The following is a 12,022-nucleotide window of genomic DNA, read 5'->3' on the forward strand; positions in this document are numbered from 1 at the left end:
GGTGGGTGGGGGGTGGGGGGGTGGGTGGGGTGGGGTGGATGGGGGGGGGTGGGGGGGGTGTTTTTTTAATTTAAATAAACCTACATAAAGCAAACAACTGAGACTGGTAGAAAAGTCATCAGACAAAAATCCAGAATCCAAGGATTCTTTTCTTTAAGCATGATTATTTTATTGTTTTCCTTTCAACATAAGTAGATGACTACGGCTTCATAAAAATGTTGCTTGTTTACCTCCATTCCTAGTCGAATATCCTCTAGTACTCCATCCACAACATGGATTCCAACATCTTCCTGGTAAAGAACCAACCCTGCTAAGAGGTTGGCTACACAGTGAATACTATTATATTTCACATTCCAGATGTTGATCATACAGCATATAACATAGTCTTTTACTTCTGCATCCTGCCAAGGCAGCTTGCGCATCTGTCTCAGGACCTAAACCAAGTTTTAAGACAAGCTTAACATTTTAGCAGGCAAAATATCAATAATATTGACTGTCATCCCCTGTCTCTCACAGTTGAGATGAAATCCCTGAAAGCATCTGCAAGCAACGTCATTCTCTTTTTCAAGCATCTTCCAGATCTGCAACAGCTATAGAAAACTTTATAGATGTAACCCAACTGCTGTCCTCTAACTACTAATCAAGCTGTCCAAATCTGTTCCATAATTTCCTTGCTCTTAAAGTCTGTATTTAACTGTAGTATTTTACTGTGAATGTAAGATATTTAGTACAAAGATTCTTATTTCATTCTCTATTTGTTCAGCACTTAATGACTGTGGAGAATGCAGGTCCATGACTGGAGCTTCCATGCATTACAATAAAAGAAATGAAACTATCTTAGCAATCAGGGATACAAAAACAATCCCTCTTCCTTGCAATTAAAGAAAATTATAACCCTCCCCAAGCACTCTGAAAGTTAATACTACATCGCTTCCAGTAAGATCTGTACCAAAGATTTCAAACGGATTTACCTTCTCTGTGGTGACCTTGGAGAGATCCTTATAAAGAAGCTTACGAATATATTCTTGCAAAGGAGGACGTTTTTTCTTCACAGTTTTTTCAGCTGGAGGAGGATTACAGTAGTAATAGGCATTTTCTACCATTGTAACATAGCGTGCATCTAGATGCATTGCTTGTTTTTTTCTCATCATTTGTTCCTGAAAATAAATGCAAATAATCAGTTAAAGATACTGACATACTACATTCTCAAGCCAAAGCCTTTTACAGTTAAGTCTGGGATAAAGGAAACATGAAAGGTTGCAGAAAAGGAAGTTAAAATTTTGGGTAGAGACAAGAAAGGACAAAGCATATAGATGGTTCTGTGTTGCTATTTCCAAGGTCGTTTTTCTTTACAATCCCTATTTTTATAATGGTTCACCTGTGGTGAAAAAAGTTTCAGAAAAGTATTTAAAGCTTAACTTGAAATCTAAATGTTACTGTTTAGATAAATGGTTAATAAGATTATTAGCCACTCTATTCAAAACGTTATTTTACTTAACTAAAGTAGGTGAAATATGCTTTTTTGACAAAAGCATAGTAAATCGTCATAAGAGTGGCAATCTACTGTTTACATCAATATGTGACTCCAGAAAGTTTATACTGATGGTTTCACATGAATTTTCCATTGTTTAGGCAATGGCATTTTTCTTATTACACGCTCCATTCTTGCTGTTTACCCAAGCAGGATAGACTGCAAGGAAAACAGTACCTACCATAAAAGAGTATTTCAGGAAAAAATCAGACAAGTTAAAGGTTACTACATCAACACTAATTACTGTGCTTAATTGCCAGGATTGACCTAATTTTCCTCACTGAATACAATCTTTTCTCCATACTTCATTTTGGATACGTACTTTAAGATTTATTTTGTGGGTTTTAAAAGTTTGTTGGATCTAAAAATGCTGTACAAGAACAAAAGTAGCAGTTCTAAGCTGCTGATTTTTACAGTTAAAGATGAGGATGAACTTAATTCCAAAATAATATAATTTTTACATGCATCTGTGTTTTTCTATGCATATACATGTGTAATTCTCTAAGTTGCATTGAATTTTTATGTGCATCATACGATCCCATATATCCTAAAGCACTCTAAGGTGGTTCAACAGGAAAAGAAACTGCACAGGTTTAGACTTTATTACTTAATAAAGTTTGGCTACACAGTAATTTACAGCATCAAACCAATAAAGAAAACTAAAGCGTAAGTACCATTTTATCACCACAAACAAATGTTAGTATATACATTCAGGTAGTTCAGCAAACTAATGAAAAGCGTTTACACCTTCTTTGATCATTGGTGAAGCAGCACAATTTTTCATGCTAGTGGACTTTCCACTAAACTTGAATAATTTAAAGTTTCTTTTACAATGCAGTGGTTCAGTTCAACTGAAATGTAAATGTACTCAAACAGCTCCTTAACCTGGAGTTTCAGCTACTAATTCAATGAGGAAGAGTAGAGTAGTTTTGTGTAACATAGTAACCCAACAAATAACGTAATTTTCCTCCTAGATCCTATGCATCTATTGCCAGAAATGTCTCAATCTGACACCAACCCTAGCACATTTCATTTTTAACCTTTTCCATGACACAAATGGCCTCCCCTTTGATTCCCTAACTGAGGCTGGTACTTTCCAAATTGGAAATTTCTGTCAAGTAGTAGCAAGTTTACCTACAGGTGCTTGACAGATGCATAGCACTTAACAATCGAGTACGTAAATTGTTTCATGTGGGGAAAAACCACATACAAGTTCCAAAGTTTGGAACTTCAACAAAGTTTGGAACTTTAACAAAGTTCCAAGTTCCAAAACCTTACTGTGTCATATATGTTAGTATTACCTTTGTAAATTTTTCTCCTTTTCTAGATGCAGCAAGAGAAAATATATCTTTGCTGCCGTAATGACATTTATTATGTTTTACTATGAACTGAAAAAATGAAGTAGGGCAAAGTAAAGCATAACAGAGAAAACAGCAGAAGAGCTTGCAAATAAAATTTTAAAAACCCTAAAACTACATAATTTGTATATTTTCCTGTTATAAAAAGTTGCACATTATACTGTAAATAATAGGTTATAATTAAAATGTTTCTACCCAGAAGAGACAATATGCACTACCCCAAGTCTCAAAATCGCTGTAATTCATCATATTTTTTTTTTTAGCAATCCCAAGTACATATTCTAAGTCTAAATGGATAGTATTAGTCTTAATCTCTATTAAAAGCCATCACCATTTTAAGCAACCATGCATGTTTCAATCCTTTCCCATTTAAGGCATCAAGTCCTATGGACAGGCAGGAAAGAGAAACCATAACAATACACTGCCTACAATAACAAAAACCTTGACACATTTCAGAAGAAAAAAGCAAGACCTGCAGTCTAAAGTGCTTTAAGCTAATTAACTACTTCGGGTCTTCATTTTACTAGGCTAAAATGAAGAACTACAAAGGTAAAGCACTACATTTGAAGATTAGGTTTCTGGTTTTCCTTTGATAAAAAGAGATCAAGCAACATTAAAATGTCCAAGTTAAAACAGTAAAAGGGTGTGGTTTTTTTCTTGCAGAGTAACAAAACCTCTCTGCACGCAGCATATATTGCAGACCCATTTCAAATGAAAATCTGGCAAGAATTAAGAGGTGCTCCTCTGGTTAATAGTCTTGCCCCCCCCCCCCGTAAGACCAATTTGCATTGCAAGAAACAGAATTGATTTTTGCAAAGCAGCACCAACAAAACAAAAAAAAAGAAGTCACTAAGTAAAACCTAAGCAGCAGGAAAAGCCCAATTCAGAAAAGCACTTCAGCATAACCGACAGTTAGATTATCAGATTGTAGTAAGATACTGAAACTGTTCAGCTCCTCCTTCCCTTTGCTACCTCCACTGCTCTGCCCTCCTACTTGTTCCAACAGTTCAAAACCAAAATTTTAAATTTCTTGGAAGCACACTCTTGTTATAGTGAATTAACACAGTCTCATTCTAACTACAATGACTTTGTCACAGCCTCTGTCTGTACTGTACAATGTTCTCCCACAGTTTCAACTCCATCTATAAAAGGAGTCACCCTGAGAAATGAGCCACCATGTAGCTTAAGTTCTATATGTTTATAAATACAAGTGATCTTGCTCTAAAGCTTGAAAAGACAATTTGACACAATTGTCTGAGTTAAAGGATTAAAAATGCATCAGAAGGCTTTTAATACCAAAACTTCAAAGATTCCTTTAACAAGACCACAACAGCCTAACACAAGAATTTGACATTGACATGATTACGTTACAGAAACATAGATCAAGATAATGCTGATCTTCCTTCCAAAGCACCAATTCAAATAATCCAATTCAAATAATCCATTTATCAACAGACCAATCCTAAAGCCAACTTAGTTCTACATTAATATTCTAAATTACATAAAGGACATTGAATTTTAAAGACTTGCCAAGAAGAATGATTAACAGGAATAAACATTGCCCTGATAAAAGAAGAATCTTTAAATGATTTCTAAAACATGACAGTAGTTCCACAAAATCAGAATGTGATCATTAAATGTTCCTCTAGACTAAGTCATTTAGTGGTGCTAAGTTTGTGGCACTCCGATAGAATGCTTCACTTTAAAAGTAATTAAGGGAAAATTAATTATTAAAAAAATCCATTCTTAACTATGACTTTCTTCCACACCAGGACAAAGCAATATTGTCTTTAATAAGAGACACATAGCCTGTCTGGCATCTTATTATGTAATATATCATCAGCAGTACAGATTAAGACCAATAATTATTTGGAAGATCAACAGGCCTTAATTCTACCCATAAGAGTCACTGATAAGATCAGCTTTACATTTACTTAGATTTTTACCATAAGATCCTAATAAGCTTGCTTTGGAAGTAATCTTTTCTACAGTTCACACTAACTGGTACCATAAGACTATCACCCAATTTGCGTAATACTATTTAACTCAAAATTAATCTCTATAGTTTCTATAGGGCAACATTAGAAGATGCAGCTATTAAGATGGTTGTAGAATATAAATCTGTTTAGCCTATTTTACATCTTAATCAATAGCTATTCCACACTTATTTGCCACCTCTATATTCTCCTGGTTCCTCAGCGCTAAAGAAAAGGCTACTTATCTGAAACCGTGTGAGGCTTTAAGCCTCAGTTATTGAAACAGTGTTTGTGGTTTGTCTTACACTTCACAGTTAAGTCATGTTTAGCATTCATCCAGCAGATTTCAGCAACACAACTAACAATCAGCGTTTTTGTAGTGCATAAGACTAAAAGCAGTCAGCTAGGGAAAGTAGCTCTGGGAAAGGTATTTAATTTTTCCTGACTTCTAAAATTTTTATTAACTACAAATGGTAGCAATGAGTAAAGTGTCTTTTAAAGATAATGGAACAGTGTTTTCAGGGCAAAAATACTTGATTATGGAAAGGAATATATTTAACAATAAAACACATCAGCTGGCAAACCTTTAGAACATTGAGAGATTCAAACCTTTCAAGATAAAAAGCACTCTGCAACAAAAAGCATGAGCCAAGAACTTGCAGTTAATTTGTCCATCTCTTTCCTCTTGTGACTACACCACCACAACAAATGCTATGACATTCAAAGAGGTTCAGAAAGAAACAGCATTTTGCGGAAAGGAAATTGTACAATATACTCAAGTATGCAACAACTGCTCCTCCATTAACTCTACAGCATGAGAAGGGAGGCTATAGATTCAAGAGGAAGACCTGTCAAGTGTAAGCCTGTGCTTTGATAAGAAAGGAGATAAATACAGAAGAGACAGTGATATTTCACAGCTTAAGAACTGTGTCTCTAAAAAGAGATGCCAAACACTTGAACCGCTCCCTTCCAGAAGGGCAAACTATGTCCACTTCCCCCCCCCAAAATGCAGCAATTACTTTCTTTACTGCAGATACACATGTCTATATTCTTCCTGCAGTGCACAAATTTGAAGGGAATATAAAAACATCTAGTCAGACTTCTAATACAACAATGTGGTCTATTAGTTGGTCTGTACCTGCTTAAGCTGCTTTTACTTTAATGCAATTTCCTATTGCTAGTATCTATCTTTGAAGGACTTCTTCAACCGTGTTTGACTCAGTCTCTTGCCCTGGACACCAAGTTTTAGGATTGTCTCTCAAATCAGAAAGCACATTATTCAGGCTAAATAAACACGTTATTCATACACTAAAAAAGACCCAAAGCTAATTATTGTTATTTTTAAATCTTTGCTAGTACTTATGTAGACTTACGGATACCACTTCTACTCTTACCTTAATTACCAATCTCTACTTCTAAAACCTCTTCCTCTAGTGCCTTCATAAACTTGTTCTTCAAATTTAGAACCCCAGATTGTTATGCAGGACACAGAAACCACCTCTTTCACAATTTGTCTTCACCTCCAGTTGAAATATCTTTATCATCTCCAGTTCTACTCACTACCATTTTTCCCCTCAAATAGTACCTCAGGCATGTTCAGGTACAGCTCCTATATTCCTTCAGCCTCATCCCTCTGTTTTTGTCCTCTGAATTATTTGTAGTTCAAAAGCAACAGCTTTTTGCTTCAAAAATGTAATTCTTTATTTACATTTAAGTCATAAACAGGTTTATAGGTCAACTGGAGTTCTCCAGAATACTTTCAGAAAGCTATTCTCACAGGAGGTGCAATCTCAGAGCTGAGACAACACTGGACAGGCTATAAATAACAAGATGATACAAGTCCACCGGGCTACAAACAAAGGCTGATAGTGCTAAAGCAGCCTAGGACTTGAACCTATGTAACACCAGTCCATCTCAACCCCATTCCAGAAGAAGGAGGCAAGATTTCAGAAAAACTGGTTCATTCTCCTCCCATACTTGTTTCTGTTTTTATTAAAGAATCAAGAATGTTATCCTCCGTGAGCATTCAAGACAAAACTTACTGAAAATTTTCACTTCATAGTGCTCAAACATTGTAACTGATAATTAAGGTATTAGTCACAATCATTGTTATGATCAGACCGCATCACAAAGCCAGAAAATAAAAGTAATTGGTTTAATTCAGTACATGACACCCTCCCCCATAAGACAACGAGTTTTCTCTTACCAAAAGAACACTGGTTCTTAAGTGAGATTCTGGTGATCTAAAGAGGAATCTTCCACAGGTTTCCAGCAGAGTACATGCCATTTCAATATGGTGGTGAGAAAAGTCTGACAGAAGCATCTGATATATATTTATATAAAAACACAGCATGTTAAACATCTTTTTCAACTGCAGAAAACAGTACATTTTATCTACTAGACTTTACACTATTGTGGCGTTCCATATTCTTTATGAAAAAATGCAAACTGATTTCACTGATCGGATGTTAACAAAATTGAAAATATTCATCTCATTTTAAAAAGTGTAAGAACAGTCTAGACCCCAAATTTAGGCTCCAGAAACCTAAAAACAGGATGCTTCCTAAGCCTAGCATAAAAAGACTACAAAATTAAAACAAACACTACAATTTCTTCCATGCCCCTTCCAACTTCGTTATATCTGCTTTAAAATTCCTGCTGCTAGACTGGAAAACCACCACATAATCTTGCACAGGGACACAATAACCTCAAAGCACATTAGATTTAACTGTATTGTTTAAGTTAAGCAACAACTAAAAATTAATAGAGCTTTGCATTTTACAATATTTTATAGATGAGAGAGGAAAAATGATGAGTGAGTTTAATTTTTTTAAGAATTCAGCTTCAATACCTAATGAGTCAATGAATAGAAGCTATGCCTAGAGGAAGTGATCTTAACCTGTGTGATTCTTCAACCACCTTTTATACAAGGCACTTTTATTTTTAAAATCAATTTTTAATTTGGGACTTGACATCAAGGATAAGTTTGAATGTTTATCAGCATGCAAATTGAGATGATACAGTCAAAGATAAGTGCTTTCCAAAGATTTATTTTGTTCCTCAACAAACAAAAGCACCTACTAAGATGGCATATAAGCCTCTCCTTGCATCACTGAAAAGCTTTCTGCCTCTAACCTCTCTCCCTTACTGTTATTTTCTCTGTAAAAACATTAATTGAAATCAACATAATGGAAAGAAAAGCTCACTTCCAGTTTTGCAAGATATAGCAGATGAATAAGTAGCTATGTCTACCATCACTTTACAAAGAATATTATTAGCACTTTGCTTATATCCAAAGGTGAAAGTTTATTTTAATATATTCCTACCATCAGAAAAATTAAAACATTCTAACTTCTAGAACAGCTATGAAAGTCTCCTCATACACAGTAGCAACAGACATCAGGGTATAAAACATCATATGCAATGAATTAATGGATAACATCAGCAATAGACATGTAAAGGGGAATAGGATGGGGATACATTATCAGCATATACAGTAGTACAGGACTATCACAACACTAACCTTTAAACAGTGGAGAGTATCATTTTTGGAGAACATCTTAAACTTGGTAAGCTCACCAATAAATCTCACAGTTTTATTCTTTGTTTCAATGTTGATCTGGTCCTTTTTTCTTACCTAAAAAAAAAAAAAGGATTTTATTTTAGGTCCTCAAAAACCTACCTCTGATAAATTACTTTGACACAAATGTGCTTAATAAGCTTGGGAATCAGAAGTGTTTGATTATTTGTTTGGTTCCTTATGCTCTACCTATCACCGGCTTTCCTAAAAGTCTCTCTACAACCTTGTTTCTTCAGAAGCTTTTGAATTTCTTTCCCCACCCTCCTGCCCCCCAAAAAAACTAAGACCTCTAACATACCTACAGTTATAGACACACTTCAACCTGGCCACCCCCATTTTGCTATGGTGAAGTAGTGGTTAAGAATTCTAGATTCTATATTTTTAGAATCAGTAAGTAGTCTCTATATGAATAGGACCCCTGGTATAGTCCCTAAGGAAACACTAAATATTGACAGCTTTTTCAAGTCAGGTTTAATAAAGTGCAGACTTTTCTTTCTTTTCTTTTTTCTTTCAAAATCACTGACATCAGCATAATTTTACTGAAAAAGTACAAATCTATCTCTATTTCTAAACATAATCATGTTCAGCAAAATACAAAATTGTATCCTCCACAACAGAAATAACTTCTGACAACTGTTAACTTCAGATAGTGAAGACTTAATTAAGTCTGAGTAATTAATACATATTTTTACTGTCAATATTAGAAAAAAAAATTTTGAAACCTATGCCATAAAATTCAGAAAACAGTGAAGGAGTCACCACTGTGCACCATAACCAATTCTATTACAAAACTTAGAACAAAGTGAAAGAAACAACAATTAAAAATACATTTGTGAGGCATAGAAAGTTTTGGTTGATGACAACTGTAAAAAATATTTTTTTAGGATTAAGCACTACGATAGTAACCACTATATTACAATAGTAACCTTGTAGTGGGGATCTGTTAGAATAGGTCAGTTCTCATTTTAAATGTAAGTTATTAATTAAGAGAAAACTCTTAACACAGTTGGAGCACAGTTTAATTTTTGCAACTTTTGTTGTAACTGTTATACAGCTCATTTTAATCACTGTTTAACACTGGAAATTAAGGATGCCACTACAAACAATACAACTTATCATATGTGTCTGTATATATACATGCAAAAAAGTTTTTAAAGATACAAATCTAGTGTTCTAGAACATCTGCTTAGATAACAGAAAAATATTCTAAATTGAGTCACTAAACTTTAGAATTAGCATCTACATATTATCAAACTTTTTTTTTTCCCCAAAAGATGACAATTATCAGATTGGTTAATTGGAATGCAAAATAACTAAACCAACAAAACACGTACATGAAATCTGAAATCCCCTTTCAGCATGGAACAAAGATCCTCTGCTACATCAGACATACAGGGATGCAATGTGGCAACCAGCCTTGCATAAAACGGTAGCAAATCCAACCTGCAAACAAAAGGAGATGATAAAATAGACAACTTATTTATGTTATAGACAAAAATGTATTTATGTCTACAAGTACGGGTACCACTTTGCTCGTGAAAAGAATGAATGTGCATATACTGACAGAACTACGTACGTGCAATCTTACGGGCTCACATTTCAGATTGCAATATCATTTAAAAATAACAATACAAAAAGGTATACTACCACTTCCTATTGGAATCCTTATAGTTAATTTCCTTTCAAAACTACTGCCTTAGGTGAAATGCCAAACACCATCTTAACTACAGAATTCGACCTTTAAGAAATTACCAGATACAAACAAAATTCAGATCCCTCTCAATATGCAAAATGAAAAATTCTTACAGATAACTCAATTTTTTTATTGCAATTGGGTTTTTTTAGAGCAGACATAACTAGGAAGGTAAGAACATCTTCATTTTTAAGGCAGTGAACTTCTAAATGAATGTAGTAGTGTTATTACATAAAAGAAAGCTCAGCAGATGGGATATGGCAACCCTTTTCCCCAAAACTCAGGTAGTAGTCCCACAAATGGTAATATTTCAAAATTTTATATAGAACTTTCCTTATTTTCTTTTTTCTTTCCTTGATTACATGCTTTGATACCCATTGCATAGTATCACGTTTCCCTTAGGGAATTTCAGAGGGCGATTTGTGTTTCCCTTAGTTTGTACTTTGTTTCTTTCCAAAGACTATCTGGTTGTAAAAACAGGATAAATGCCCTTAAACCTGGTTTGTGGCATTGCTAACAGGAAACTCAATGTAACAGCTGCTTTGCATAAATGTGCACGTATCACTTTTAAATGCAGATAAACCAACTGCACTCTGATAATATCATTTAACAAGCTGAAGAAAGTATTTTTATTTTCAGAATGTAAGTTAATGCTGTAAACAGATGAGCTGTAGAACAAGCCTACTGTTTTAAGTGGAGAGAAACATCTTAAATTTGCATGCTTCAAGTGAGAGATCACCTGTAAGGGAAAAATGGATCTTGAGTTTACACTTTATGAAGGATTAAGGTTTTCCCTACTGTTAGGGAAGAGGAAAAAAAAAGAAAAAGAAAAAAAGACAAAAAAAAAAGATGCTGCCAGAAGAAATCTAAAAGCACAGTCGATACATAGAGCTTGCCCTGGCGCAAAGTAAAACTAGAAGAGCATCAAGACAAAAACCCCAAAACAAAGCATACACGACTGGCTCCCCTCTCCTTTCTACTCCTATGTCACTAGAGCACATTTCCAAGATCTTTAATATCCACTCACAGAAAGAGGGATAATTATATGTTTAAATTGTGGATCAGAAGCATCAGATATACTACCTGAAAGAGGCACAGCTAAGCAGCCTCCTGATAATACATAAAACTCCTGGTGAAACATTGCAGGTATCCCAGTTACCTATTTAACAGTTTTTATTCTCTCTTGTTAATCAATAACCGAAGCAGTATTTACATTTTTCAAGCTTCTTGGAACACACAGTCAGGGATGACTAGCCACAGCAAATTACTACGATGTTATTAAGCATTCAGCCATTAACTCTCAGAGAAGTGAAAGTCTCATTACTTCACGCACACATACAAAAGCTAAAGTAAAAAAGGACTTTGGCTGAATTGAGGGGGTGTATTTTGAGGGGCTTTCTGTATGGCATCTCTTTTAAGACAAATAGAAGAAAGTTTTATTCTGGTCTGAACAAGTACCTGCCTGCTGAGAGCTAATAATTTCATCTCTGTAAACTGAACATACCTGGGGGAAAATTGAAGTCTTAGAGCACATTCTTGTTATTCCCTCACAGAACACAAAAGGTTTCTTCATGGGGAAGAATACTAAGACTGGGTATTTCTAAATAGGTGAAATATAATAAGGAAAAGCCTTGGGTCAATTACTGTGAAACTGGCAATTAGAGATTGAATCCAGTCCCTCTCTCACAGAGGAAACAAAAAGTTATGTTTAGAAACGGAGAGACTGCAGTATCAGTGGCACCATCTACTGGTACCTGCATGAAGGCTAATTTAACTATGTTTTTTGTTTTCTCCAAAAGCTTTTTTTGGGGGGGGGGGGGGGGGGGGGGGGGGGGGGGCAGAAAATTAACTAATAAACCCACAAAATCCACAGTATTGCTTTCT

General features: G+C 34.9%; 1 protein-coding gene across 6 annotated transcripts in view; it reads right to left on the reverse strand.

The window, feature by feature from the left end:
* Positions 1–12,022, reverse strand: part of UPF2 (UPF2 regulator of nonsense mediated mRNA decay) — a 68,530-nt gene that overhangs the window by 28,391 nt on the left and 28,117 nt on the right. For all 6 annotated transcript variants that reach the window (XM_075523069.1, XM_075522994.1, XM_075522911.1 and 3 more), the window contains 5 exons: positions 9,780–9,888; positions 8,389–8,502; positions 7,072–7,188; positions 972–1,157; positions 231–434 (listed from right to left, as the gene is read on the reverse strand). In XM_075523069.1, coding sequence (XP_075379184.1) covers positions 231–434; positions 972–1,157; positions 7,072–7,188; positions 8,389–8,502; positions 9,780–9,888 — 730 coding nt within the window. The remainder of the gene's footprint in view (positions 1–230; positions 435–971; positions 1,158–7,071; positions 7,189–8,388; positions 8,503–9,779; positions 9,889–12,022) is intronic.

This window comes from Mycteria americana, chromosome 1 (genome assembly GCF_035582795.1).
Source record: "Mycteria americana isolate JAX WOST 10 ecotype Jacksonville Zoo and Gardens chromosome 1, USCA_MyAme_1.0, whole genome shotgun sequence".
Taxonomy (NCBI): Eukaryota; Metazoa; Chordata; class Aves; order Ciconiiformes; family Ciconiidae; genus Mycteria; species Mycteria americana.